The sequence below is a fragment of the Vanellus vanellus genome (assembly GCF_965231255.1).
Source record: "Vanellus vanellus genome assembly, chromosome: 28".
Taxonomy (NCBI): Eukaryota; Metazoa; Chordata; class Aves; order Charadriiformes; family Charadriidae; genus Vanellus; species Vanellus vanellus.
The window spans coordinates 1,334,556-1,358,800 of NC_138933.1; the positions used below are offsets into that span (position 1 = coordinate 1,334,556).

Below are 24,245 nucleotides of genomic sequence, written 5' to 3' on the forward strand. Positions count from 1 at the left end.
CGCCGGCGGGCAGCGGGGAGCGCGGGGCGGATCGCGGGCCCGCCGGCCTGGGCGCGGGCGGCAGGATGCTGCTGTTCGTGGAGGTGAGGGGCGGCGCGGCGGCGCGGGGCCGGGCCATGTGGCGGGAGGCCGCGCACGCCGCTCCGCGCCGGGGGGGGGGGGGGGAGGGGAGGGGGCTGACACAGCAAATCTGGGCCCGCCGGGCGAGGGGGGGGGGGGGGGGGGGGGGCTCGGCGCTCTGGAAGGTTCCGCCGGTGCCGGTGCCTCGGCGCGGGGAGGCCCCGCGGTGACCTTCCGGGGGAGCCGCCGCGTCGCGGCCTGCCCTGAAGGTTATGGGCCGCCGTCGCGCCAGCCCAGCTCTGCGGCTGGCGGGACGCGCGGGGCCTGCTGCGGCCCGGAGAGGCGGCGGGGAGCCGAGCGGCCCTGGTAGCGGCGGGCCCGGTTCGGAGCCCCGCGGGGCGGCCGCCTGCTATCGCGGGCTGCGCGCCGGCGCTTTCGGCTGGGGCCGGGCGCGGCGTCCGCGTTACACGCGTTAATTAAACACGCGGGGTTGATTGGGGGAGGGGGTTGTGGCGGCGGGGGGAGCGGGCTCGGCCCGCGGGGCGGCCCTGCCGTTCCGGAGCGCCGGGGGCGCGGGTGGAGAGCGAGGAGCCCGGCGGGGAGCGCGGTCGGCCCGTCCCGGCCCGTCCCCGGGCGTGGAGGTCACCGGGGAGGGCGCGGGGGCGGGAGGGCCGGTGCACAGCACAGGCGCTCCACCGGCAGGAGAGTAAGTTTTGTCCAAAAAGTGTACAAAGCAAACAGCTGCTGGGCTAATTAAGAAATGAGGGAGGGCGGCCAGGCAGCGCAGCGAGGGGGGAATCCGGTCCAAGGGGGGAGGGGGGAGTGTGCTTTTACGTGAATACTGACAGATGTTCTCCTGTTAACAACCTGTAAATAAAAAGGTTTGGGAAACACTTTCTTAAACTAATTGCTTCAGTTCTGAAGTGAACGTTACTTGACTTGCACGGAGAGGAAACAAACACGTCATGAATACAGAATGACAGGTCCCAAGAATTTGATTTTACAGTATTTAACTTGAAGAGGATCTGTCCAAGCTAATCGGAGCTGCAGCCCGGTGCCTGCGGCCTGGAGCTGCCGGCAGCCAACCTCACCCCAGGGCCAGCGCGGCAGAGAGGAGCTGAGCCTGCGAGGCGGAGGTGGCCCCTCCGAGCAGCAGGCGTGTGAGGCAGGTTCTGGAACCTACAGCGGTGGCACAGAGCAGTTGTGGCTCGGGCTGCTCAAAGGGAGCTGAAGCTTGAGGAGGCTGCGAAGCCAGGCAGCGCGCGGCTGGGACCTCAGTGAGTCCTTTCACAGCACAAACTTGAGTGACTTCAGTAGCTTTCTTTGATCTCCTTTCTCTTCTGCCAATAGTGTTGCGAGTTAGTTTCTGTGATCTTCATTTAGCAAGCATCAATGTTTAATTTTGAGTTCCTGAGAACAATCTAGACTTTCTGAAGGTGCCTTTTCACTGCCAGGTTAGGGAACTTGAACTCTTGACCAGGTGTTCTGAAATACTGTGGTCAGATGCTTGAAAGCAGACAACAGCTTTTATCTCAAGATCTTTGGGGTTGCCTGAAAAATAAGGTCCAGAACTTGATTGTGTCAGAAGTCCTGAAGCTTTCTGGAGGATTAGCTGACTTGTTTTACCTGTCAGCGTATATTTTAGACTTAACTGAAGTGTGCACGTGGTGATTGTGAATCAATTCCTTCACAGTGTGCACAGTGGAATCTTGTTTTCCTTAATATCTTTTAGCTCAAAAATCTTGCTGCAATGAGGGAGCAGTGTAAGGCTCGTGCTATTTTTTGTGCACTCATGTTTGGTGTTGGTCTTGTTTCTCACTTGCAGCCAGGACCAGCATGCTGTTAACAATCGATAATGAAGGTGCATTGGGAATATTGTTAAATGCATTGTGAAATATGTAATTGATAATGGCTTGCTGTGCCTGCTTTGGATTTTGGTCAGTTCCGTTCCTAATTAAATATATTGGAAATTTATTGGGAAAATTGAAATCTTTGCATTTCAGGTGGGTGAAACGCTGCCCTAATTGTTGCCAGTGATGTTTCCTAGCTAGAAAACCGGGACTATGTGAAGCACTGAGTATTGCTGGCCCTCTTTTTTAGCAGGTGAGGCTTTCTGCTTCCCTCTGGATGGCAAACCCACCAGATTGTCCCTGTTCACACAGAAGTGATGGGCACATCCGTGCTGGGGAGGGTGGTACCAGCTTCATACGGCACAACTGTGCATTTGCTTTTCTGAGGGATAAAGGAGGCACCCCTGGTTCGGGGGTGCTCGTACTGGCTGATGAAAAAAACACGCTGCAGTCAGTGGGAGTAACTCTCTTGTGATCATTAAAGTTAATGTGTGTTTTGAGAATTGCCTGGGATGTTCAGAGAACTGAACTGTTGTTACATGATATCCTGAAGTGAGTTCCAAAGGAGTTCTGTGTCTCGCTTTTGGTTTGACAGTGGCTTTCTCTCTTTTTTTTGGTTTGCTTCACAGCCTGGATAAGCTTTGAGAAGGTGACAGGTAACTACACTGGCACGTGCCTGACTGCACCGCAGATGCATATTTCCCTACCTGTCTGCTCTTTGCCAACCTCTCATAGGTTTGCTGACCTACAGTTTTTTTCTCTCTGCTTACATTTCCACTTCTAGAAAATGTTTAGATTTTCACTTCATAAGTTTTATTAAATTCTCATCTGGATTTTTCACTTAGATTCCCTTTTAGAAAGTCAGTCTGCTCAGGGAAATCTGTCACAAGTTCAGTGGTAAGGTTTTGGTTGCAGGATAATTTGAATTAACATTAAAAAAGAATGCTTTAAAAAAAAAAACTCCGCGCACTTTAATTTTTGTTGGCTGAATTGAATCTGTTAAATGCAATTTAGGCTGTTAAAATAAGAAAACTATTCTTTGCTGTCTTTTCAAAATGAGACAGATGCTTCGATCGTGAATTTTGCTTGAGGAGAATCTTTGATCCGTGTTTGCCGAAAGTAATGTAAACTGGAGGGGAGCTCTGCTGAGGAGGACAGCTTTGTCAGCTCATGGATACCAGCGAGTGTTCCTAACCTTTGTAACTCTGTAAAGCTTTAACCTCATCATGAAAGTTCCCGATAGCAGCTGGGAGGATTGTTCTGCAGCCAATCAAACGGGCTCAGTATTTGTTAGCCTCAGTTAAATAACCAAGAATTGATATTTTGCCCTTCTCTTCAGAAAAGCCGCTTGCCAGAATAGAGTGGCACTGCTCCTGGAGCATGGCAGACTGCGTTTTCAAAAAGCTCATGTAAATTAGGGACTTTTTCTGCTCTTGGAGTCCATGGTGTCTTGCTGTTAAGATGCATGGCATCAGGGCTGGGTCTTGCAGGATTGCATTACATGTCATTAAGTGTTTCTAGAACAAAGGGGAAGTAGCCCACGCTCTGTTTCAGGTGTATATTTCAGCGGATATATTAATAGGTCCATTCATTGCATTATCAGCCTGAACCTATTTAGTTTCTTAGCACTTTTCACTTGGACCTGTGATTTCTGAACTTCTGTGTCACCGCGTTTATATTTCGGTATTTGCTAAAGTGAGTAACATCATCTGCCATACTCAGAGTTGTGTTTTGCTTCTGATCACCTCCAGAAGCGTAGTGATCTCCCTAAAGTGTTTCAGTTTCACTTTATCATACTTATTCCTGAAAATAACTTTCAGCTTGAGTTAAATGCTGACGTCAAAGACGTAAGGTAGTGAGGCAGCGTTTATTTTTATAAAATAATGAATCATCTGCTTGACGTGTCTTGTGTTTTTTGCTTTGATGAAAAGTAAATTCCAGGAAATGGGATCTGCTGGTTTTCAGCTCCGGAGCAGGCGCCCACGCTGACAGGTACACTGCGTCGCAGGATTGACCAGCAGTTGAGCAGCGTTAAGTCTCGAACTTGCTGAACTGCATCCACAGTAAGAGTATGTGGGTGCAGCAGGTTACTGGGTTTTTCTTCCAAGGTTGTTTTGTTGGAGAACAACTACTCTGAAAACTAAGAAGGGAAATGTACATGTCTCCTGTCACACTGAACTGGTTCTAGTTCTTCTTTCTGTTTCCAGCTATATTCTTCTGCTACAATTAACAAAAGGGGGAAAGCTCCGCTGCTGTGTGGATTAAGTCAGTTGTGCACGGGAGATTCTGAATCCCAAATAGGGCCTTGCAAAAATTGTGATAATTGTTTTGCCTTCTCTTGTGGTTGTCTTGAACCTCTCCGGTGTTTGGAGGCTTTTTGTTACTGAATTTGGGCTTGTCCTTGTAGCAAATAGCTTTGGAACTAGGTGTGACCTTGGCAGAGGAATTATCTCTAAAGCTATTGCAACTGCTTCCTTATCCTTTTGCTTTATGTTTGAGGCCTGGTAGTAAGCCACTCCTTAATTTCAGAATTCAGCAGACTGGCCTCTGAAATATCAAACTTCCTTATTTGTGAATTTGTGAGATATGAGCTAGGATTAATGGCTTTAGCCTTTTAAACTCAAGCAAATGGCGTGGGTGAAGTGGGCTGTTGTTCAGTCTCTGAAGGAACCTGTTTGGAAGAAACTGTATTAGTTGATTGTAGGGCATTGGGAGTTCTTGGGAAGAGAATTTTTGCAAAAGCATAGTTTTCTTGTCTATGTCAAAGGAGTTGGCTTTATTGTGGTAGAGCAAAAGCCGTTACAGCATGTATCCTCTGTGCTGTTGCAGGGTTATCGGATGCCTCACCCTTTGAGCTTCTGAGCAGCTCTCAGAAAGGGACTTGGAGGGCACCATCTTTTGTTGTAGAAATAAGTGTTTATCTGCATCAGGAATCCAGCAGTTTCTCTTGTCTGTCTCATTCTTTACGCTCTTACTCTAATTATGGTCCTTGTTGCCCAGTACCAAAGTGAGACATCCTGTTTCCCCCTCCCAGCAGGCTGTGATGGTGTGTGTGTTTATCTCGGCACTTCAAAAACTTTAATCTCCTTGGTTACAGGTTTAAGGAAATCATTAGCGTACACTGATGTGTGAAAGATGTAGGTAAACTCATGGGGAAATCTGGTAGTACTCAGGTAAGTTCAAGAGGAATCCTGGCATAGCATAGGTGATGCTTGGTTAGTACAGATATCACTAATTCAGTAAGTCATTAGTTTCTTCTCCTTGAAATATGTTTTTTTACCTTCCTTTCTAGGAAGGGGTCTGGAGGAGGGAAAATTTCCCTTTCTGGTGAAAGGGGACTGGAGCATTATGACAGTCAAGTCTTTAAAAGCTTATGAGTTACCAGAGTCCTTGACGGCTAGCCGCTTCCTCTGCTGATGTTGTCGGATGTCAACAAAGAGAGGTTGAAGGCAACACTTCTAATGGAGGTAGAAACGAAATACTTGGAAAATACCAAGGATTTTCCTGTTTTGATTAATGAAAAATCATATAGGTGCTTAATAGCTGGTTAGATACTTGCGATGTGGAACTCTATAGAAAAATCATTAAATTCACCTGTATTATCTGGCTTGACTTCTAAAGCATCTTTGGATGCTTTTTCCTAATACAAGCATTCTGGTCTCTTCAGCAGGTAACATCGAAAGGTGCTGGCTTAAACCCTAACGCAAAAGTGTGGCAAGAAGTGCCCCAAGGGAGTGGTGAGGCTGTGCCACCAACAAATGGCGCAGAGCACTCGTGGCAAGAAACAGCGGCTGCGCAAGGGACTCACACCGAGGGTGAGATGTCGCGAACCTATGTTTAGGCACTAGCCGGTAAATACGTCTCTGGCTCGGCAGCGCTGAGGGTTCTCTGGAACAGAGTTCAGCAGTGAGAAGCAACCTCTTGCTCTTCTTGTGGTTGTTATTGCTGATGTAGCAGCAAGTGTGAAATGAACGTGAGAAGGCAGTGGAGAGTTTATCGAGATGGTAGGTCTGACCAGTGAGCTTTGGTTTAGGGATTCCAGAAGGTGTGCAGAGCTGCGCTAGGACCAAATGCTTCAGCAGGGAACCAGGATCCAAGGGGCCCGATGATGACTGAGTAACGCGCTAAGAGGGAAACAAGATGCTAAATGTGTAGAAATGGATTCATGACTTGTCTTGTTCACCATTGCTGCACTTTAGTATACACTTGACCCTGTGAACAGGAAGATAAGGTCTGAGGGCCACCTACAATCCTGGTCGATAGCTGAGGTGCTGCTGTGAACTGTTAGACAGTAGCATTCATGCTGGAGTAGAAGCTGCAAAGCACCTATGGTTAGCTCCTTTCAGTTTAGTCTGTATTCCATTTTGGACCCTATTCTCCATCCCTACCATGTGGTCAGTCCTGTTGTCCAGAACTAAATATTCAAACAGTTTAACTCTTCTGATTTGGCTTATAGTTGATATGACGCCAATCATACAGCTGAGGTTACTCAAAATATAGCAGAGGCCTGCTAAGCAGGATGCAGGAGAACCCCTGAAAAAACGTTTAGGAAAAGTTAGGGATAAAGAAGGGAGGATTCAGTTTGTGTGGCCCTGTCAAAAGTTTCTGGTAAGTCAGCAGAAATGTAGAGAGAGTACTGAGTTTGTGCATTGGCTGAGAGAAACTCATTTGTCTCTTCATAACAATATGAAGCAATCATGGCAGTGTTACGCTGCTGGAAAATTAAAGGCATTTTTTCCATAGACGACATTCTTCCTTTTAAGCAATTTCTAATGTAAGTAGTTGAATAGTATCTCATAGAATCATAGAACAGTTTGGGTTGGAAAGGGACCTTAAAGATCGTCTAGTTCCAATCTCTTCTCAAAGTTTTTTTTTTAGTGGATTCATCATTAGTGTGGAAAAGATCTAGCGGAGCAGTTGATTATTTTGGAACGATCTCCTTTGCCCGACTGTTGGATTAAACTAAAATTGCGCTGGTTTCTGTCTCAAGCAGCTGTGGTGAAGACTGAGATGAGGTGTCCTGAACAAGAGATTGTCCAATTTCAATGCCATTCCGCTGTGTTTTATAACAATCACTAGATGCCTCTGAGTCCTTTCTATAAATAAGAATCATGTAATGCATTGAAGAAGTGAGATCAGCTATTTTAGTACTTTGTTTTTAGGAACCTTGTTTAAATATTTTAAATTTCAGGTGGAAAGCTTCTTTTTTACATCCTCTGCCACTTTCCGGGATCTTACAATTTCACCATGCTATTGGTTACTTATTCCTGAGACCCTAGTGCAAACCAGAACATCTTTCTGAAATTGGAGAGGTAGAAAGTGTGATCCAATACAAAGCAGATGCTGAAATGTAGATTAAAAGTCTGGATGCCTTCAGTTACAGCATTCTGGAGTATTTGATTTAATGTTGGTAGCCGAAATTTTTCAAACGAGAAAATATTCTGAAGCTTATGGTAGGTTTTCTGTTGATGATGTGTTCTTTTGTCAGGTAACCTAGAGATTTCAGAGGATAGCTGCAAGCAATATGAAGTGATGTATTCCCCATCTTGTGAAGCCACCAGAAATGGCACAGGAGTTGATGAAGCATCTGCAAATGGAATTGTCCTAGCAACTGAAGATCTTGGATACCAAATCTATGAAGTGTCTGGTGAGTTTTCCAGTTAGAATACTACTATCAGTGTCTAATCCGCTGAAGTCTGCTGCAGTTATAATGTGACTTGTAAATCCTGAGTAGGAACATTGAAGTGTTCCATTCCACACGTATTTAAGAAGATCCAAGCCAGCCAGAGCACTTGGCCAAGTAGGTGAAAACCGTGGGATCTAAGTAATTTTGAGAATATGTAGTATGGGGGTCTTTAAGCATGTCCTTAACCTTTTCCTCTTGGTCTTCATTGTTTTATTGTACAACAAAACATCTTCTTGCATTGTACTCTTACCGTGGAACTGAGATCTGATGGTGAATGTGGTGACTTTTAGGTGAAGGCAGCTCCTCTGTGTCCGCAGAAGACATTAGAGAATGTTTGAAAAAACAACTAGAATTCTGCTTTTCACGGTACAGTACAGTTAATTCAACTTTGTATAAACCCTTTTTTTTTGGCTTGATATGTGGTATCATCTTCATAGAAATGTTAATTGTGGGTGAGAGAGTTGGTTGCAATATGAAACAAGATTTGCTAAAATGCTGTAGAAACCCTGTGGCACCTTCCAACTGTTTCAGTCCTGTCTGTGCATCCTTGTCCTTAATGGAATTGAGGATTGCTTATGTGTGATGTCATAAGATGTTGAGATAATTTAGCAGTGTATTACCAGAAGAGGTCTCGTGGGCAAGATCCTTTTTGCAAACTAACATGCGGAACATTGTAACTTTCATTAAGTTTTTATTTTTTATTTTATTTTCATTATCTTATTCTGCTTTGTTTTGATCTGCTAGGATTTTTTCCAGGAGAGAAAGTCTGAGTACAGTTTGGCTAGAGTTGGCTGTGAGTGGTACTGGTGAATAGTTAAGACTGGAGTTATCCTATTGTTTTGAGGCTTCTGTAAATAAAGTTCAAAATTTTTATATAATAATGAACTTATGTCTTGTAGTGAGAATCTTTCAAAGGATCTCTACTTGATGTCTCAAATGGATAGTGACCAGTTTGTTCCAATATGGACAATTGCCAACATGGAAGGTATTAAGAAGCTGACAACTGATATGGACCTTATTCTTGAAGTTTTGAGATGTAAGTTTGGGTGTTTGGTGTCTGTATTAGTAGAACAAAGAATCCTTCCTTGCTTTAGAGAAACATGTTCTTTCGTAGCTGGTTAAAACATATTGTTCTGGTAAATGGCAATGGGAACCTTGTTCTGCAGAGATGTTTGAATAAGTGGCTGTTCGACTCCTGAATTCCAGTTATGCTTTATAATAAACTGCCTCAAACTTTATAATAAACTGCCCCAGTAAGAGGCCACTCTAAGATATTGTTAGCAGTGAAAGTCATATGTGGGGAGTAAACCCTAGTCTTCTGATCAGTGCAAATTTTACTAGAAATGATAAAACTAGAAAAAGCTTATTAGAAAAAGTTAGCTGGAATTCTCCTGATAAATTGTGCTGTTCTGATTCCACACATGGCTGCGTGTGGAAACAGCTGTAAGTGAACTTTTAATGTCTTTATTCTGACTTGATTTCTCTACTCTTACTTGAACTTTTCATATTAGAACTCTGTCTAGGAATGTTGTTGCATCCTCTTAACTTGAATTTCAGCTGGCAGTGATTTGAATTTGGGACTGGGTTTTTAGATACCTGAGCTGTAGTTGGAGGCACCATCGGACAAACAGCTAAAATGTACTGAGCATCTAATGGAATATAGCTGATAAAACAGCCCTTTAGCCTCAATTCAAGAAATCGGGTTTCTTAAGCAGTCCATCGCAGTTCTTTGTTACAAGTTGAATCATGGAGTCTGGTACTGCTGAGTGCACAATGTCCGATATTAAGCCAACTTTTATATTTAAATTTTAGCTTCTCCTATGGTACAAGTGGATGAGAGAGGGGAGAAAGTAAGACCAAACCACAAACGATGTATTATCATTCTCCGTGAGATCCCTGAAACAACACCTATAGAGGTAAATAAATAGAAAAGAAAGAAAGAAAAGGCTGTTGATGTTTTTGGAAGGTATCTTCAACAGTGATTCAAACAGCAACAGGAAGTGTTCTTTAAAAGGTCAACTGATATTTATTTTGACTAAACAGATATTTTTCATGTAAACCGCATATGTAATTTTTTTCTGCCTGGATATATTGTCAAAAAAGCCAAAGCAAACCCTTTTTGTCATTGTTGTCCCTTCCCATTATTTACGAATATATTAAAATGCTCTTAAGTAATATTTTCCTCCCCCCCAAAAAAAACTGAGCTAGCTGGGCTTTTCTGGAAGGAAGTTTGAACTGGTCTCTTTTCAGATCCAAAAATAAAATCAGTCCAGGGCATAGCTTGGAATTCAGGCTAAATTTTTGTCACAGCAGTAACTTTACTTGAAGTCAGACGGTTGTTTTGGCAGCAAGAAATGTTACTAAACATTTCTCATTCATTGTGGCCCAGTGTGGGCTCAGCTCATTATGTTCAGAGAAGGGAGGATAATAAAATTCCTACTGATATTTGGCTAACAGAATGATTTAGTTCTTTGTTTTTTAAAGTTGTAACACAGGCTGTTTGTCTACTAGCATTTTTAATTAGTTCTTTTAATGCAAACGCTCTACAGCTGCTTTGCTCTCTCTTTAAAATCTGGTTATTGTAAAGCTGTCGGGTTGCCTCGATTTAGAAATATTTCTTAGTCGTTCTTGTCTAGATGACTCGTCTGATCTAAAGCCACATATTTGGGGAGTTCAGTAGGCTGGACTAGTATTCTTGGGTTCTGAAATGGGTAGAGGATAATTTGCTGTCTGGCAGACCTGTCATGGGAATTAAAGAACATCCCTGATCAAGGGAAGATTGCAGCTGAGGCGCTGGAGTGTAAACTTTTGTTGGTTTAGTGTTCAATTTACAGCTTAGAGTGAGGTCCCCTTAATGCCCAGCTTTTTCTCTCCCCTAGGAGGTTAAGGCTCTGTTTAAAAATGAAAACTGTCCCAAAGTGATAAGCTGTGAGTTTGCTCACAACAACAACTGGTACGTTACATTCCAGTCGGATACGGATGCGCAACAGGTAAGGCTGCCTTCAACTGTTAATGACACCTCAATTTTGTTAGTAATACTTCCCCTGCTCAAAAGAATTGCACATATGCTTCCTGCAGCTAAAAGAAATGTTTATTTACTGATCCCCCTTTTGTTATTTAAATTCTTGTTAATAGAGAAAAAAGTTGTGAGATTGTAGGGTTACAGTTCCCTTGTCTGCCTCTTGCCTCAGTAGTCTCTGGCCATAACTGACGTCTCGTATCCTGAATTTGAAGTGTTAATGAATTTAGCTGGGCTCACAGGGAAGTACGTTGCAACTTCATGTTAAATCATGTCATATCCTTTGAGAAGTACAATTTTATCAAGATACTTTAATGTTAATCTTTTTTGTATCCGCAGGCATTTAAATACTTGAGGGAAGAAGTGAAAACCTTTCAGGGCAAGCCAGTAATGGTAAGGCTGCTTTATATGGTTTCTGTTTGAATTGAATTATATATTGTTTCTATTTGAATGATAGTGTGCATTTAAGAGGGGGAACGAAGGAATTAGCAGTGGGATGGTTCATAACACTTGCTCTGTAGGCTGCTAACTTGAATGAGGTCATGGGTAGCTTTGAAAAATTACAGCTCAGTGGCTGCTGGTTGTTCACAGTGCTGCTTCCCATGAGGTGTGAAATACATTCCTATTTCGTCTTTCCTTCTCCACTCTCCCCAGAATCTGGGTCTGCAGAACTCAGGAGAGGGACTCTTGCCATCCTGAGTCTCTAGCTTGAGTTAGCTGCTCTACAAATAAGGCTGAAGCGAGCAGTTTGTACTGTGAGAGGAACTCTCAGAATTGGAGTCTGCACAGTTACTGCTGCAGAAAGCAGCATTTGTCTGAAACTTGACAGATTCTCTAACTAAAGCAGCATGTGCCCCCTTCCCTTTAGCATGCTGTAAGAATGTAATCTCTATTGATTTTTATCAGAGTTTTTATTCGTAAGCAGTAATCAACCTACTTCCTCTTCATATCCTCTCTGTTACCATTTCTGTAGGCAAGAAAGATTTCATGCGCTGCTTCTCTTTATCTCCCAACTAACGTATGTGGTGTGATTTTGTATCTTGCAGGCAAGGATAAAAGCCATCAACACCTTTTTTGCTAAGAATGGTTACCGAGTAGTGGATTCCAGTGTCTATACTCAGCCAGTTCAAACACAAGCACAGTTTGCCTCACCACTGTTTATGCAGCCTGTATATAGTCCTCAGCAGTACTCTATTTACAGCATTGTGCCTCAGACGTGGTCTCCAAATCCTGCACCTTACTTTGAAACACCGCTGGTAAGTAACACCTGATGAAAATGAGGAGAGCTAGCCCAAAACATCAGTAATAATTATTACTGTTAAGCAATAATGATTGATTAACACGTCAATAGGGTTAGTGGGCTTTTTAGCTGTAGAATGCACAGTTTTTCTAGACAGATCCCTCTGATGATACTTCGTGTTATGTCTTGGACCTCATAAAGCAGGACTGTCAGAGAGGCTGCATGTCTCACCATTGGCTGCCATTTATTTCAAGAAATTGTGGTGTGAAATTCTGTTACCCAGTAGCTAGTGTTACTGGAAGAGCTTTGCAGCCCTTCCGGGACCAGAAGGACTCTGATGCTGACGTAGCTGTGCACACTGTTAACCTGGTGGGGGTTTCTCTTTCCTATTAAGTTTACAACATAGTGGATACAGTAGCCCAGCGTAAAAATGCAAACAGACTAGATGAATAACTGCCGAAGCTGATTTCATAAAACTGCAAACTTTTTTCTTTTTAGTTCAGTCATTGAGACTGTTCTGTCTGTTGCAGGCCCCCTTTCCTAACGGTGGATTTGTGAATGGCTTTAATACACCAGGATCATATAAAACAAATGCTGCTTCTTTGAGTATAGGTCGCCCATTCCATAGAAATCGGTAAGATAGCTCTGTCAGTTGTTTGCTCTCTGAGAACTTACAGTACTGAGATCCTAAGTGTTCCTTGCACTTGTAGAATGCAGTGCTTTCTGGTGGGACTAGGTTACTTATTTTGCTTATCAAATATGTATGATGTTTTTCAACTTGATTTATAAGATAAAATTAAAATCAAGGTGGCAGTGTAAGATCCTAACATAATGGACGTACGTGCTGGAGAGAGCAAAGGTAACTCCTTTAAAAGCCTCAGAGGAATTTCTGCAGAGAAATAAATAACTTCCTCCTAAGGTAATACTTCTAATTATGTTTGTTATATGCAGATTACAAACTCCTGCAGCACAAATGTGAGCTTCTCCTGTGTGTGATTAGTCTTGCAGAGAGCCATTCCGTTTTTGCAGCTGAGAGTTGCATGCCCTGACTGCTGTATGCTAAAACTGCTTGATGCTGAGTCTGTTACTGTAATTTATTTGCTTTATCCCCATCTATCCTGATAACTGTAAGGACTCAGATATAAAGACTGGGGAGGAGGAAACAGCTTTGTATTTGCTGGAACAGTACTCTGTAAATACAATGGAGTAGTAATCTGTTTATGTGGGTGGAAATTGTGTTATTTGCAAGCTTTTTCACTGTGTTCAGCATGCAGGCTGGTAGCATGGGAATTGTTTTTTATACTGTTTGAGAAATCAGTTGACAACCGCCAGTGCCATAAATGGTTTTGTGATGCAGTTAAGGTTTGTGGCTGTTGGCAGAAGGTGAACTTCAGAATTTGGTCTGTGGTGACTCAGCAGAGTCTTAATAGAGGCTGTGAAGCTGGTAGTGTAACTACTTAGAAGACGGGGCAGCTGATTCAGTTACAGCTGCTCAGCTCCCAGCTAAGACCTTTTCATAAAGGTTTTGGTTTTATTTCTTTTTTGCTTAAATTGTGCCCAAACCTAAAACCTGTAAAACTCTCATGTATATGGATCCTCTCAGAAGTATGGATGCTGAAACTGTACAAGAATTGTATGTACCCAGATATTAACATCTTGAAATGCCCACACGTTCACTGCTGCCTTATAGATCACATCTGTATCATCCCTGAGCTTTTAAAACTCTCCTGGTTATGTGAAGATTCATTTGTAAAACTTCAGTCATGGTGAAGTTACAGCTTTAGGGTAAAGTGTGTACAGGTTCTGCTGGTCTGTCTTGGTTGTTTTATCTTTCCTGCCAATCGTGCTCAGCCTTTGTGCTAGTACAAAGCTCTGTTTTTGCAGTAATAAATCTTTGTATTCTGGCAGCAGGCATTAGTTATGCTTCAGCAGGATTCTTTTGCAAACAGGAGACTGCTAAGGTAACAGCGAGGCACAGCCTCGAAGGTTTGGCCCAGTGATGATCAAGTATCGCGCTAAGAGAGAACAGGTCCAACAGTCGATCGTCTGGGCAGCCTGCACTTCATGCTTTTCCTTCTCTTTGCTCTCTCACGTCATCTCTTCTTTTCTCTGCTTTTTTTCTTCCTTATCTTTCCTTGTCTTTTCTGCTTTGCTCTTCTGCCCAGACAAGATTGTGGCCTTCTCAATGACGGGTAAGATTATGAGATCTGAGGGCTGAATAATAACTTGACAGTCTTCCATTTTAAGAACGAATTGAACAAAATGGAAGAATTTATTTAGTTTTCCTCCTTCTCCCTATGGTCTTTGCTGATGGAAAACAACCTTATTTGGTCCTTAAAACTGGTTCTCGGTGTTTCTTGAAGCTGTGATGTATGAATTAATCTTTGTTCAGCGTATCTTCTCTTGGACTGCAGAAGAGTACAGTTGGAGAGGTTCATCCAGCTGCTGCTTTTGGGTTTCTGTCCAGGCTGATTAAACCTGATTTGTTTCATCATACAGGCAATTCATAGCTAAGTGTTGGATTTCTCTGTAGCTAAACATCTGTTTCAGCCCCTCATATTTATTTTGCCCTGACTTGTTGTCACATCCTTGTGGGAAAGGAAGACTGAGTCTTTTAACAGAGAATCCCCAGTGCTAGTATTGGTTAAATTGATATTTTTCTATCCAGCCATTTAAAAGTTAACTTAAAATGTCTTTGGTAAAGCAGATTAATTTGACCACTCAAAATTGGGCTATTAAAAGGTGATTTTTGTTCTGCTTTCTGGTTACATATGAAATGCTGCAAAACCTCCAGCTGTTAATTGCAAGGCTATGGAGAAGTCTGTCAGATAGTGGTGGAGTTAGTTTTTAAAATACCACAGGACGATGGCCAAGCAGAGGGAGGAAGAATCTGCTGCTGCTACAGCCGCATCACTTACTGCTGCTCTGATTTAGTGCTAACAAACGATAATTTGTCATTTGTTGAATTCTCCTATTTTGCTTTTTCCTCCCAACTTAAATTCTCTGGCTGAGTGGGAGGGAGCAAGTTTATTGGTGGAAGCTGGAAGGAAACTACCTCTCGGTTAGGCAGTCTAGGGTCTGTGGCATCCACAACATGCCTTTCCATATTCGCATAGCTTAGAGAAACCAAAAGTGGCATGATCTATGCCACTTGAAAGAAAGGACCCTTTTTCAGGCTGCTGCTTGATTACTCTGTAAGAGACCATGTAGTCAAGCTAACTTCTCCTCCCGGACAGGAATCGTACTTTGGTTGGCAGTGGGAGAATCTCTCCTGATTGCATGGAATGTTATCATGAGATTGTTTAAAAACAATAAGCATCCAAAATCCTCGTTCTGTCCTTAAATTATGAGATGGGGAGGGTTGACCAGAGTAGAAAGATATGGTTTAAGGTCCTTGTCTCACTTGCCAAAACCAGTTCATGCTGTGTGGAAAAGACAGCAAGGTGCAGAAGTGAAAAATAGTCTGAGGCACCTGAATGCTGCTCCAGAAAACTTCCATGTTATGGTAGGTCAGAGTTTTTCTGGGTAATTCTGTGTTTAAGACCCTGAGCCTTAACCTGTAGAAACACTGAGTGTGCACAGCTGCATCTGTCTTCAAAGGAAATACAGCTTTGACGCTGAATAATCAATACCTGGGCAGAATGTCTGGGGTATTGTAAACTGCGGAGTCTCCACTCTGGGTGTTTGCTAACAGAAGGGTGAGATCCTGGCTTTTCAAGCCACTAAGGAAGGTGGGCTCTCGGCTACCGTAGCCTCATCTCCCTTGTTCTCTTCAGCCTATTCAGTCATCTACTCCTGGCTTCTTGTTTCAGTTCAGTTTTTTTGCTTGTGGCCAGATCAGTTTGTTCCTCAGGCTCAGCGTAGTTCTCCAGATCACTTTCCAATGCCCTGTGCCTGTGCTGCAGGCCCAGGCAAATGGAGACTCCCTCTTTGGGGTCTTCTGGCTCTTCTACCACCCCGAGGGTTTGTGGGGCTTTTTGTTGGTTGGTTTAGTTTGTGGTTCTTTTTCTTTCCCCCTTTGGTATCTGTTGGGCAGTGATCTCAATGTTTTCTACAAATGGCAACACTTGACAGGAGAGGAGGTTGCAAGAAAAATGTAACAAAATGAATAGATGGAGGTAAGGAAGAACAATTTATTTGTTCTTGACAAACGTGTGTAGGAAACAACTTCTCTGATGAAGTTCCAGTACTTACTGACCTCTCCTTTCTTGTCAGCTACGAATTAACTGTAGTCGGTGGTAGTTTTGTGTCGTGTTCTTTAACTCTGGATTACACAGCGGCTGCTCTGTGTCCCGCAGTGTGAAGCCTCACTTCCGATCATCTAACAGCGCGGAACACGCTGTGGAGGGTCCAGCCGCCGTCAGTACCATGCCAATGGGGGACGGACCACTGAACAGAACCAACTCAAGGAATTTTGTTATGGAGCGACATAACAGTACGTTACCTGGGCACCAAGACCAAGGTTATTCCCAGAAGGATTCTCCCACCGCACAGATGGAGCAGAATGGCGATTATGGCATTGGCAGGGGCAGGTAAAGAACTGTGTTTATTGCTTTTGGCTGTAACACAACAGTGCCGTCGGGTCATGGTGTTGGAGGTTCAAATGGCTTGTACGAGCCAAGGATCATCAACCACTGGCACAATACATGTGTCTACAAAGACTGACCAGGGGAAAACTGACATTTAAATAAACCAGGCGTGATAAATACTTACCTGGGAGCATGAATGCTTCCTGCTTTACTGCACAGGTTCTCTCAAATACATTGCAGTAGATAGTGAGGTGTCTATTTCAGAATAACTGCCTGATTTGTCCCCAGAATTAAAACAGTTGCAGAAGTAAAGTTGGTATTTGTATTGCAGTAAATAATAAGCAAATCCTTGGCTGGGATATTTGATCTCCTAAACATTGTAAGATCAACTGTTTTTATCTTTTGTTTGTTAATTCAGTATTTGGACACTTAAAAATAAGTGACCAAGACAGATATGTGAGAAATCAGGTGAATAAGTTTATTAATATAAAATTATAGTCTAATTGTCACTGTGCTTGTTCAGATACAATGCTCTTGGGTACCTCCTCCATGGGGAGAGAAAAGAGAAATTGTTTCACATATTGGCTATGTTCCAAGAGCGTAAGAGCTTTGACCCCTCCTGAAGATGGAGAACATCCCAGAACTGTATCTTGAGAAACATCAGTAGGCTGCTGTAAATCCCCTGCCACAGGCTCCTCTTTGTGCAGATGAGTGCGCACTTCAGCAGGATGAATGCACTTACTGACTTTTTTTTGCCTTTAAAGGAGGAACGTTTTCAGAGGTCGGAGGAGACGAGAAGATGACCGGGTTTCAGTAAGTTTCACTTCCCTTATTGCAGGGAGTTGCACAAAGTGCAATGTGTTGGCTTTGCATTTATTGAAGGAATGGCACAGCCTTAAATCCTCAGATTACAGTGTGGGTATTTAGTGATTCTAGGAAATTCCCTGACACTCAGTGCTTTTAATGTGAGGTGTTATGGCTCTGTTAATGGGTATTTTCCTTCTCTAGAGACCTCAGCCTTCAGCAGAAACAAAGACTCAGACACCAAAGTTTGACTTGCTAGCATCAAATTTCCCACCTTTGCCTGGCAGCACAGCAAAAATACCGGGAGAGCCTGTGCTGGAGAGCAGGATGTCCGATATCGTTAAAGGAGTCTGCAAAGAAAAGGTACCCACTCTTGTCTCTGGCATGTGCACAGCAGTAAGCGTGTGCTGTGTCTCCCTTCAACCCTGGTGAAAGAACCAGCTTGTGTTCGAGCTGAACATGAGAATGCTTTAAGCCCAAACATCATACTGTGTTTGTTAATACAATAGTGCATTTTCTGTCTTTTTGTTCTTGGATTTCCTTGGCTTTTTGCAGGTATTTAGCTGAATCTTCTGTAATTAGAGTATTGTAAGATCAGTACTATTTTGAAATAAAGCAGGCAAATGAGGAGTGTTGGCTGTTGAAGTAGTCTGTGTGTAGTGTAGACAGGGGCTGTTTCCAGCTGTGTCTGTTAATTGAGCTGGTGGGACTAGGCATTGATAATCTGGGTAATACAGCTGTACTTCTTGTTTTATCCACTATTTGTTTTGCCCATGTAAAGAGTGATTGCTTTAGAGACAGTGCTCCAAAAGAAGTAGAATTCCTATAATCAGGACTTGAGCAGCCTTTGGAAATATCCCACTTTTCAGATGTCTTGAACTGATGTATTGAGAAGCAATTTAAGCACATCTGCAATCTTTCCATATTCTGCAACTTATGATTTCTGCACAGGAAAGCAAAGATTTGCTGCCCAACTCTCCAGCTCCTGCTCAGGAAGAACAGACACACAGCATTGTCCAACAGCCTGTGACAAGTGTGAGTTCACCAAGTCAGACTGAAGCTGTGGTGTTAAGGTAGGCAGATTACTTGAATCAAGAATATTAAAATTTGCATGTTTTAGCAGAGACTCTAGCTGCTGTCCAGCAAGGTGGCAATAATGTTTGTTGCTTCTACTCTGTCTGTGGTGGGCAGCTTCTCTGGAGGCCACGAGATGGAAATAACAAATGGTGGTGGTAATCGCTGTACCGTCCTGTTCTGCAAAAAATACAGCCCTGACTTCAAACATTACTTTCTGTGTGAGTAGGTTTTAATGTTAAATTGTTCTTGATTTAACAGCACAGTTCAGCCAGACAGCAAACCAGAAGAAGTGTCTGTTCAGAAAGATGTTACAAGCCACGCTTCCCCACCGGTGTCTGTCTCTCCTGTCAGTGCTGCAAAGCCGCCAAGGACAAATACCACTTCACCTTCTACTAGTGCAAGCGCAGCTCCTGCCTCGGCGATGCAGGTAAGGCCCTGCAGGGAGTGGGTGGGGAGCGTGGGGAGCTTTCTCTCAGATGTGCTGAGGTAGCACTTGGGACCTTCTCTTGTGCAGTTCACCACAGCTGTGGTGTAATCACTCACTGCGCGTGTTCTTGCTGTTGTGCCTCGGGTAGTCTGGAAGAGCATAGCGTGGTTATTCTGGTACGTAAACCTTGCTCTTCTCCCTTGCTCCCCAAGGAGCCACGCAAGCTAAGTTATGCTGAAGTTTGCCAGAAGCCCCCAAAGGAGCCTCCTCCAGTTCCTGTTCAGCCTCTTAGGGAGCATCGCACCAACATAGTTCCCCCTGCCAAAAATGAAGAAAATGGCACACCTGAGAAGGCTTCGGAGAAGGCTCATGACAAGGTTGAAGGTCGAATGAAGGATTATTCTGGGTTCCGAGGCAACGGGCCTCCCAGGGGAGCTGCTGGGAAAATCAGGGAACAGAGGCGCCAGTTTGGACGCAGATCATCGCCTCAGGGAGCACCTCGACGTATCGGCAAGGAGCAGTATGTGCCACCCCGGTCACCAAAGTAACACTTGTCCAGCCAATTATTCTCTATTTAATTTGAGCTGTGGACTAATAAGCAGCAAAGGAGACTGTGAGAAAGAAGTATTCACGAAGGGGAATACTGAACTGGAGTGTGGCTTGTGTGGAGAAGTTGTGGAGGGTCCCAAAATTCATCTCTAAAAGTGATTTCACAAATGCTGGAGGATTCCAATCAATATAAATATAGAGATTATAATTTTTGTATTTTTGTTTTTAATTTGCAGAGGGTTTCCTGCTTGAAATCAGTTTTGGGGTTGTGAAACTAGCATTTTGACAAAGCGAAAGAGTATGAATTGACAAATTAACCTGTCCCTCAGTGTAGGAGGAAAAGGATAAGAGAATATTATTTTTGAAAAATGAGCATTTCTGTAAAATTAGAACTTTTTTTAACCTATTTAACATTTGGCTTGTCAGATGTGTCTGCCATTGATGGCCTTGCATTGCAGAGCACGTCTGCAGCTGAGGTGCTTGGTCGGCGTGTGAGTGGAGTGAGTGCAGCCAGATACTGTTGTCATGACTTAGTCACTGATGAGAAAAACTGAATGTACTACTGTAGTAAACTTTGTGTTTCCAGCTTGAAGTAGAATCTCTTGACCTTACTAATAATTAATTCAGCAAGCTTTGTAAACGATAATTCTTACAGGATACTGGATTGTAGATCAGAGCACACGGACAGCAAAAATTGTCTCCTAGATGCAATTGGAAGGAGGCAGAAGGGAGCATGTCAGAATTTTTAATTTGCCCTTTTTCCTTGCCTCCTTTTGAGGGCAACTTCTTAGGTTTGGTTTGTTTTTTTTTTCTTGCTTGTTACTTTCTCTAATCTCTTTATTACAGACTTTTGTGCATTTTTCTTGGTATGTTTTCCTGAGGCAGGTCCAGTGTAGGATTGGTGGATGGCTACACAGTACGTGATGTTAGCTTCACAAGTAAAGAGCCTGGAATTCCAGTTGCAGATGTGGGATTCTGCCTTGCAGGTGGGAATGCTGGGCACGGAGTTCTGCGTGCCCCACCAGGGTTAAACGGATGCCTCTCTGAATGGCTAGCAAATCGGAGACGTGGCTGGGTTTTCTATATTCTGACCTATCTTCGTGTTCTGGAGTAGGGTATTGGATGCTGTATACTAGAAATCAGGGTTTATATCTACTGGGAACTCATTGTTTACAGCTGATGTAGTAGCAACTGACTTTTTTTTTACTGTTTAAAGTGGAACTAAAGGTAAAGAGTTAAACAAAACCCCTCGTGTTCAGAGAAGCTACTTGAAAGGTAGCATCTTGCCTAGCTGTATGCTGACTAAATTTGCAACACTATGGTGTAGTAAGTGGTTAGGTTTAAAGGTGATAACCATAATGACGAAATAGGAAAATTCAGTGCATTAATCTGCCAAAATCAGCATGCCAGGGTTCAAGGTTCTGTATAAAGTGTTAGGGAGAAGTAGCTTCCAGCAGTAAGAATCACACTTTTTATTTTTCTTTTTTTAGTGAATAGCAAGTGTACAAATTTAAAGTCGTAAGTTGTGAACACTGGAAAACTCAATTGTGATATATACCGTAAACATCTTAGTAATATATGCTAGTGTTGCCATTAGAATGAATGTAAGTGGCAGTTAAAATAACTGTGAAAATTTTCATCTTCTGATTTCTTAGCCAGATAACCCTTGGCAACTTCTTACTCAGTAGGCATTCTCTATCAACTGCTTTGAGAACACTCATATCTATTTTTATAAATATATATATAAAGCCAGAGTTGTCATTTCTCTAACTTATTATTCAGCTTGGCAATTGCTTTGATTTGATTCATAACACAATATAATGTATTTATGCAGTTAACTGTTCATTTCTACGCATGTTATATATATACACATCTATATATATTAAAAAAACCCCAAAATCATTATTCACTTTTAAACTACCTGTACTGGGTTTGGGAGGTTTTTTTTAATTTAGTAAAAAAAATCGTTGATCATGTCTACAGTTTAGGGATGCTTACAGAACCCTTCTCCGTTTATTTCGATAATGCTACATTTGTTGGAATGATAGAGAGGTCTAAATATTTAAAAGTGTTAAAGTTCTGAAATGCAATTAATTCAGAGTTAATTTTTAATCATTTTAAAGGTTATAAACAATTACTGCAGTCAAACTGGAAAAAATGAACCTGTATGATAGTCACAGATATTTAGGATAGATGTGCACTGTCATTGCGAAGTTGAGTAAGTGTTGGGATGCCAGTAGCTGCCGGCAGCTGTTTGCTGCTTGGGGGAAGAGGGATTTGGGGCGAGGGTCCTGCAGATGTTGGTCTCTGGCCTCCACGGTGAAGGCAACGTGCTAATTCTGATCCACGCAGGCATGCGCTTTCAGTGCAGTGCGTAGAATAGCCTTGTAGTGCTGAAAGTATCTAAATTTTTAACAGTTGTGAAATGTAACTTCTTCATTTATTAGATGTGGAAAGAAGAATAACTGCAGTTCAATCTTTCTTGTAAGGTGATTGGAAAAACTTGATCGTGGAAAGGATGCTTTCTGTGTCCTGGGTGTGCGTTTTCCAGCAGCAGATTATGGCTCTTGTACAGTGTATGCAAATCAGTCTGTAAACCTGTTGGCTTTTTCCAGCATATTCAAACTTTTATCAGATTAGGGCGCTCATAATTATTTATTTAATACCTGCGTGCAAGGATTTAACATTAGCATTTCTCTTCTCCCCTCTCCCCTACTGCCATTTATAACTGTGGGGTTTGGGTTGTGTTTTGTTTTTTTTTTCCTTTCTAATGTTTGGGGGTTGGGGGGGAATAACCACGTAAATATAAAGGCTGTGAAAACCATAGTTTTGTGTGCAAGTTCTCCTGCAGTACTTGTATTGCATGGCAAACGTATCACTTAGATGGGCTAGCTGCTACATTCTCATCCCCGTAATGGACGCGGGCAGGCATTGTGTCTCTGCCCACCACGTTTGCCTGTTCTGATGGACTGGGGAATCGGGGACACAGCGATCGTTTGGGAGCCAGACTGACGGCTGGTGCAGCTCATTGATTCCATTCGAGCTGTGTCGTTTTATCAGCAGAGGTGAAACTGTCCCTTGCTCAACAGCGATGGTCGGTGTGCGCTTGAAGTGACAAGTAACAGTTCTCGGTGGTTGGTAGCTTACCACATGATGTAAACACCAATTTTCCTGCTCTGCTGATACTAAATACCAGACGGTGCAAATCACACGTAACTTTCAGTTTTATGAACTGTGACTTGTTTTCAGAATTGTTGAGTTTTGTTAGCTACAGGAGTATACTTCCCCACTTAAGTTCTTTTCCAAATTATTGTGCATGGAAAAGATTGGGCCGCTCTCTTGTACTTCTGCTGGGGAGTGAAAAGAGAAGTAATTCTTTGCATGTGATAGTAAAATTAAAAGTGCAAAAAGGTTTTTATTTTGATTTCTAAAATTAAGTTAGTTTTATAGTATCTTACATTCCTGCTATCTTTGTTTGGTTTTTTTTTTTTTTAAAGTTAGCCTGGCACAGTATGATGGTGCAGTTCTAGCAGTAGGTTTAAAAAAAAAAAAAAGTTTTTTTAAAAAAAAGAAAGAAAAGTAACCCACTGTATTAACCAGAAGAGAAAGATGATACTGTGGCAGATCAGTAGCAAATAAGTGACTTAATCGATGCTTTACTGTAGTTAAATAGCTATGGCCTTACTACTTTGTCAATATCAGCTTAATTGTCTTGAAAATGTCCGCTATTTTTACTGTTACCCAAGTGAATGTTCACCTGGGGTAAAATATCTGGTATGTACAGATGATATTTTAAATTTGTAAAATGCGCCATTGTATTACAGACGATGCAACAGAAATGCACTTCGGGGGGAAATTGCTTCTGATAAGTTTTTTTGTAAATCCTTGATTACTACAGATATGCAATAGAATTTTTGTTTCTAATTTTGATATTTCCTTCTGAAACATAAGATTGTTGCCATTAATCTGAATGATTTATCATGCTCTTTTTTGTGTGTATATATTACATATAGTCTGAGCTTCCCTTAGGATGGTACATAATTTTGGTTTGTTGTAGTATTTTAGTTGGCTCTTCTCTTAAGTGCCTTTAGCGTAGGCACTTCAAGAGGTTAATTGAGTCTGTTTTTAATGTACAGTTGGGAGGACTTGAAATGGAGTTAAAGCAACTTATTTCTGAAAAATCCATCTGCAAACTAACCTGTAACAACTTTAAAATTTTATATTTAAGAACCAGAGGTTTATTTTTATGGAGCTTCAGTTATGGATACAGTTTCCAAAAATGCAACTTCAAATGTAAACAGACTGTGCATAAATGGTTTTTGTTCTAATTTTTATAGAATACAAAATATTCAGATAATATATTGAGCTCAAGTTACTACAGACATCTTGTTCCTCCCGGATGAATCCAGCTTCCCCTTGGCATTTATGATCTCTCTTCAAAGTGGTAGGGCTTCAGTGAAAGGAGAAAAAAGCAACCTATCTGGCTTCTATACTTTGTCTGTTCTGGTATATTCCTGTTGTCAAAACTGTCCAAAACAAAATTTGTGTAAAGTAGGTTCATGCTTTAAATGTTAAAATGATAATACATGTATTTGTATTTGTTTTTGACATTGCCAAGGTGCTATGGGAAATTGAAATAACAGTTAGAAAAATAAAGCTGATTTAAAAGAAGAAAAAAAAAAAAAACCACAAAAAACCAACAATTCCCCCCCCCAAGCTCTTAATTGCCTGTGTTGCTGTTGTGGTGTTGAACGGCTCTCTTCCTCTACATACCTCAGGCTGTCCGGGTCCAGGGACGCTCTACAGGCCCCCCCCCCCCCCGACCTTTGCCTTTGGGGTATGCCCCGCTCAGGGGCGGAGGGGGCCCCGCAGCCCGGCGCTCCTGGAGAGGGCACCGGCACCTACCTCGGCCTCCTGCCGGCAGAGGGGCGGGAGGGGACCGCTCTCTTTACACGGGACTGACGAAAAACGCTTCTGTGTTTTTTTTGTAGGGGTGTTTTCAGC

General features: G+C 42.6%; 1 protein-coding gene across 3 annotated transcripts; it reads left to right on the forward strand.

The window, feature by feature from the left end:
• Positions 1–10: 10 nt before the first annotated feature.
• LARP4 (La ribonucleoprotein 4) lies at positions 11–24,226 on the forward strand. 3 transcript variants are annotated; one of them, XM_082496392.1, is made up of 17 exons: positions 4,913–5,083; positions 5,203–5,377; positions 5,578–5,725; positions 7,399–7,557; positions 7,887–7,962; positions 8,496–8,632; positions 9,409–9,512; positions 10,476–10,586; positions 10,955–11,008; positions 11,662–11,871; positions 12,386–12,489; positions 16,154–16,387; positions 17,149–17,197; positions 17,393–17,551; positions 18,140–18,261; positions 18,524–18,692; positions 18,905–24,226. In XM_082496392.1, the coding sequence occupies exons 2-17, from the start codon at positions 5,327–5,329 to the stop codon at positions 19,238–19,240; spliced, it is 2,223 nt and encodes a 740-aa protein (XP_082352518.1). In that variant the 5' UTR covers positions 4,913–5,083; positions 5,203–5,326; the 3' UTR covers positions 19,241–24,226. The 3 variants fall into 3 exon arrangements, with proteins under 3 accessions (XP_082352519.1, XP_082352520.1, XP_082352518.1); XM_082496393.1 differs by lacking the exons at positions 4,913–5,083; positions 5,203–5,377 and adding an exon at positions 11–83; XM_082496394.1 differs by lacking the exons at positions 4,913–5,083; positions 5,203–5,377 and adding an exon at positions 32–83 and having other exon boundaries at positions 5,581–5,725.
• The last annotated feature ends 19 nt before the right edge of the window (positions 24,227–24,245 follow it).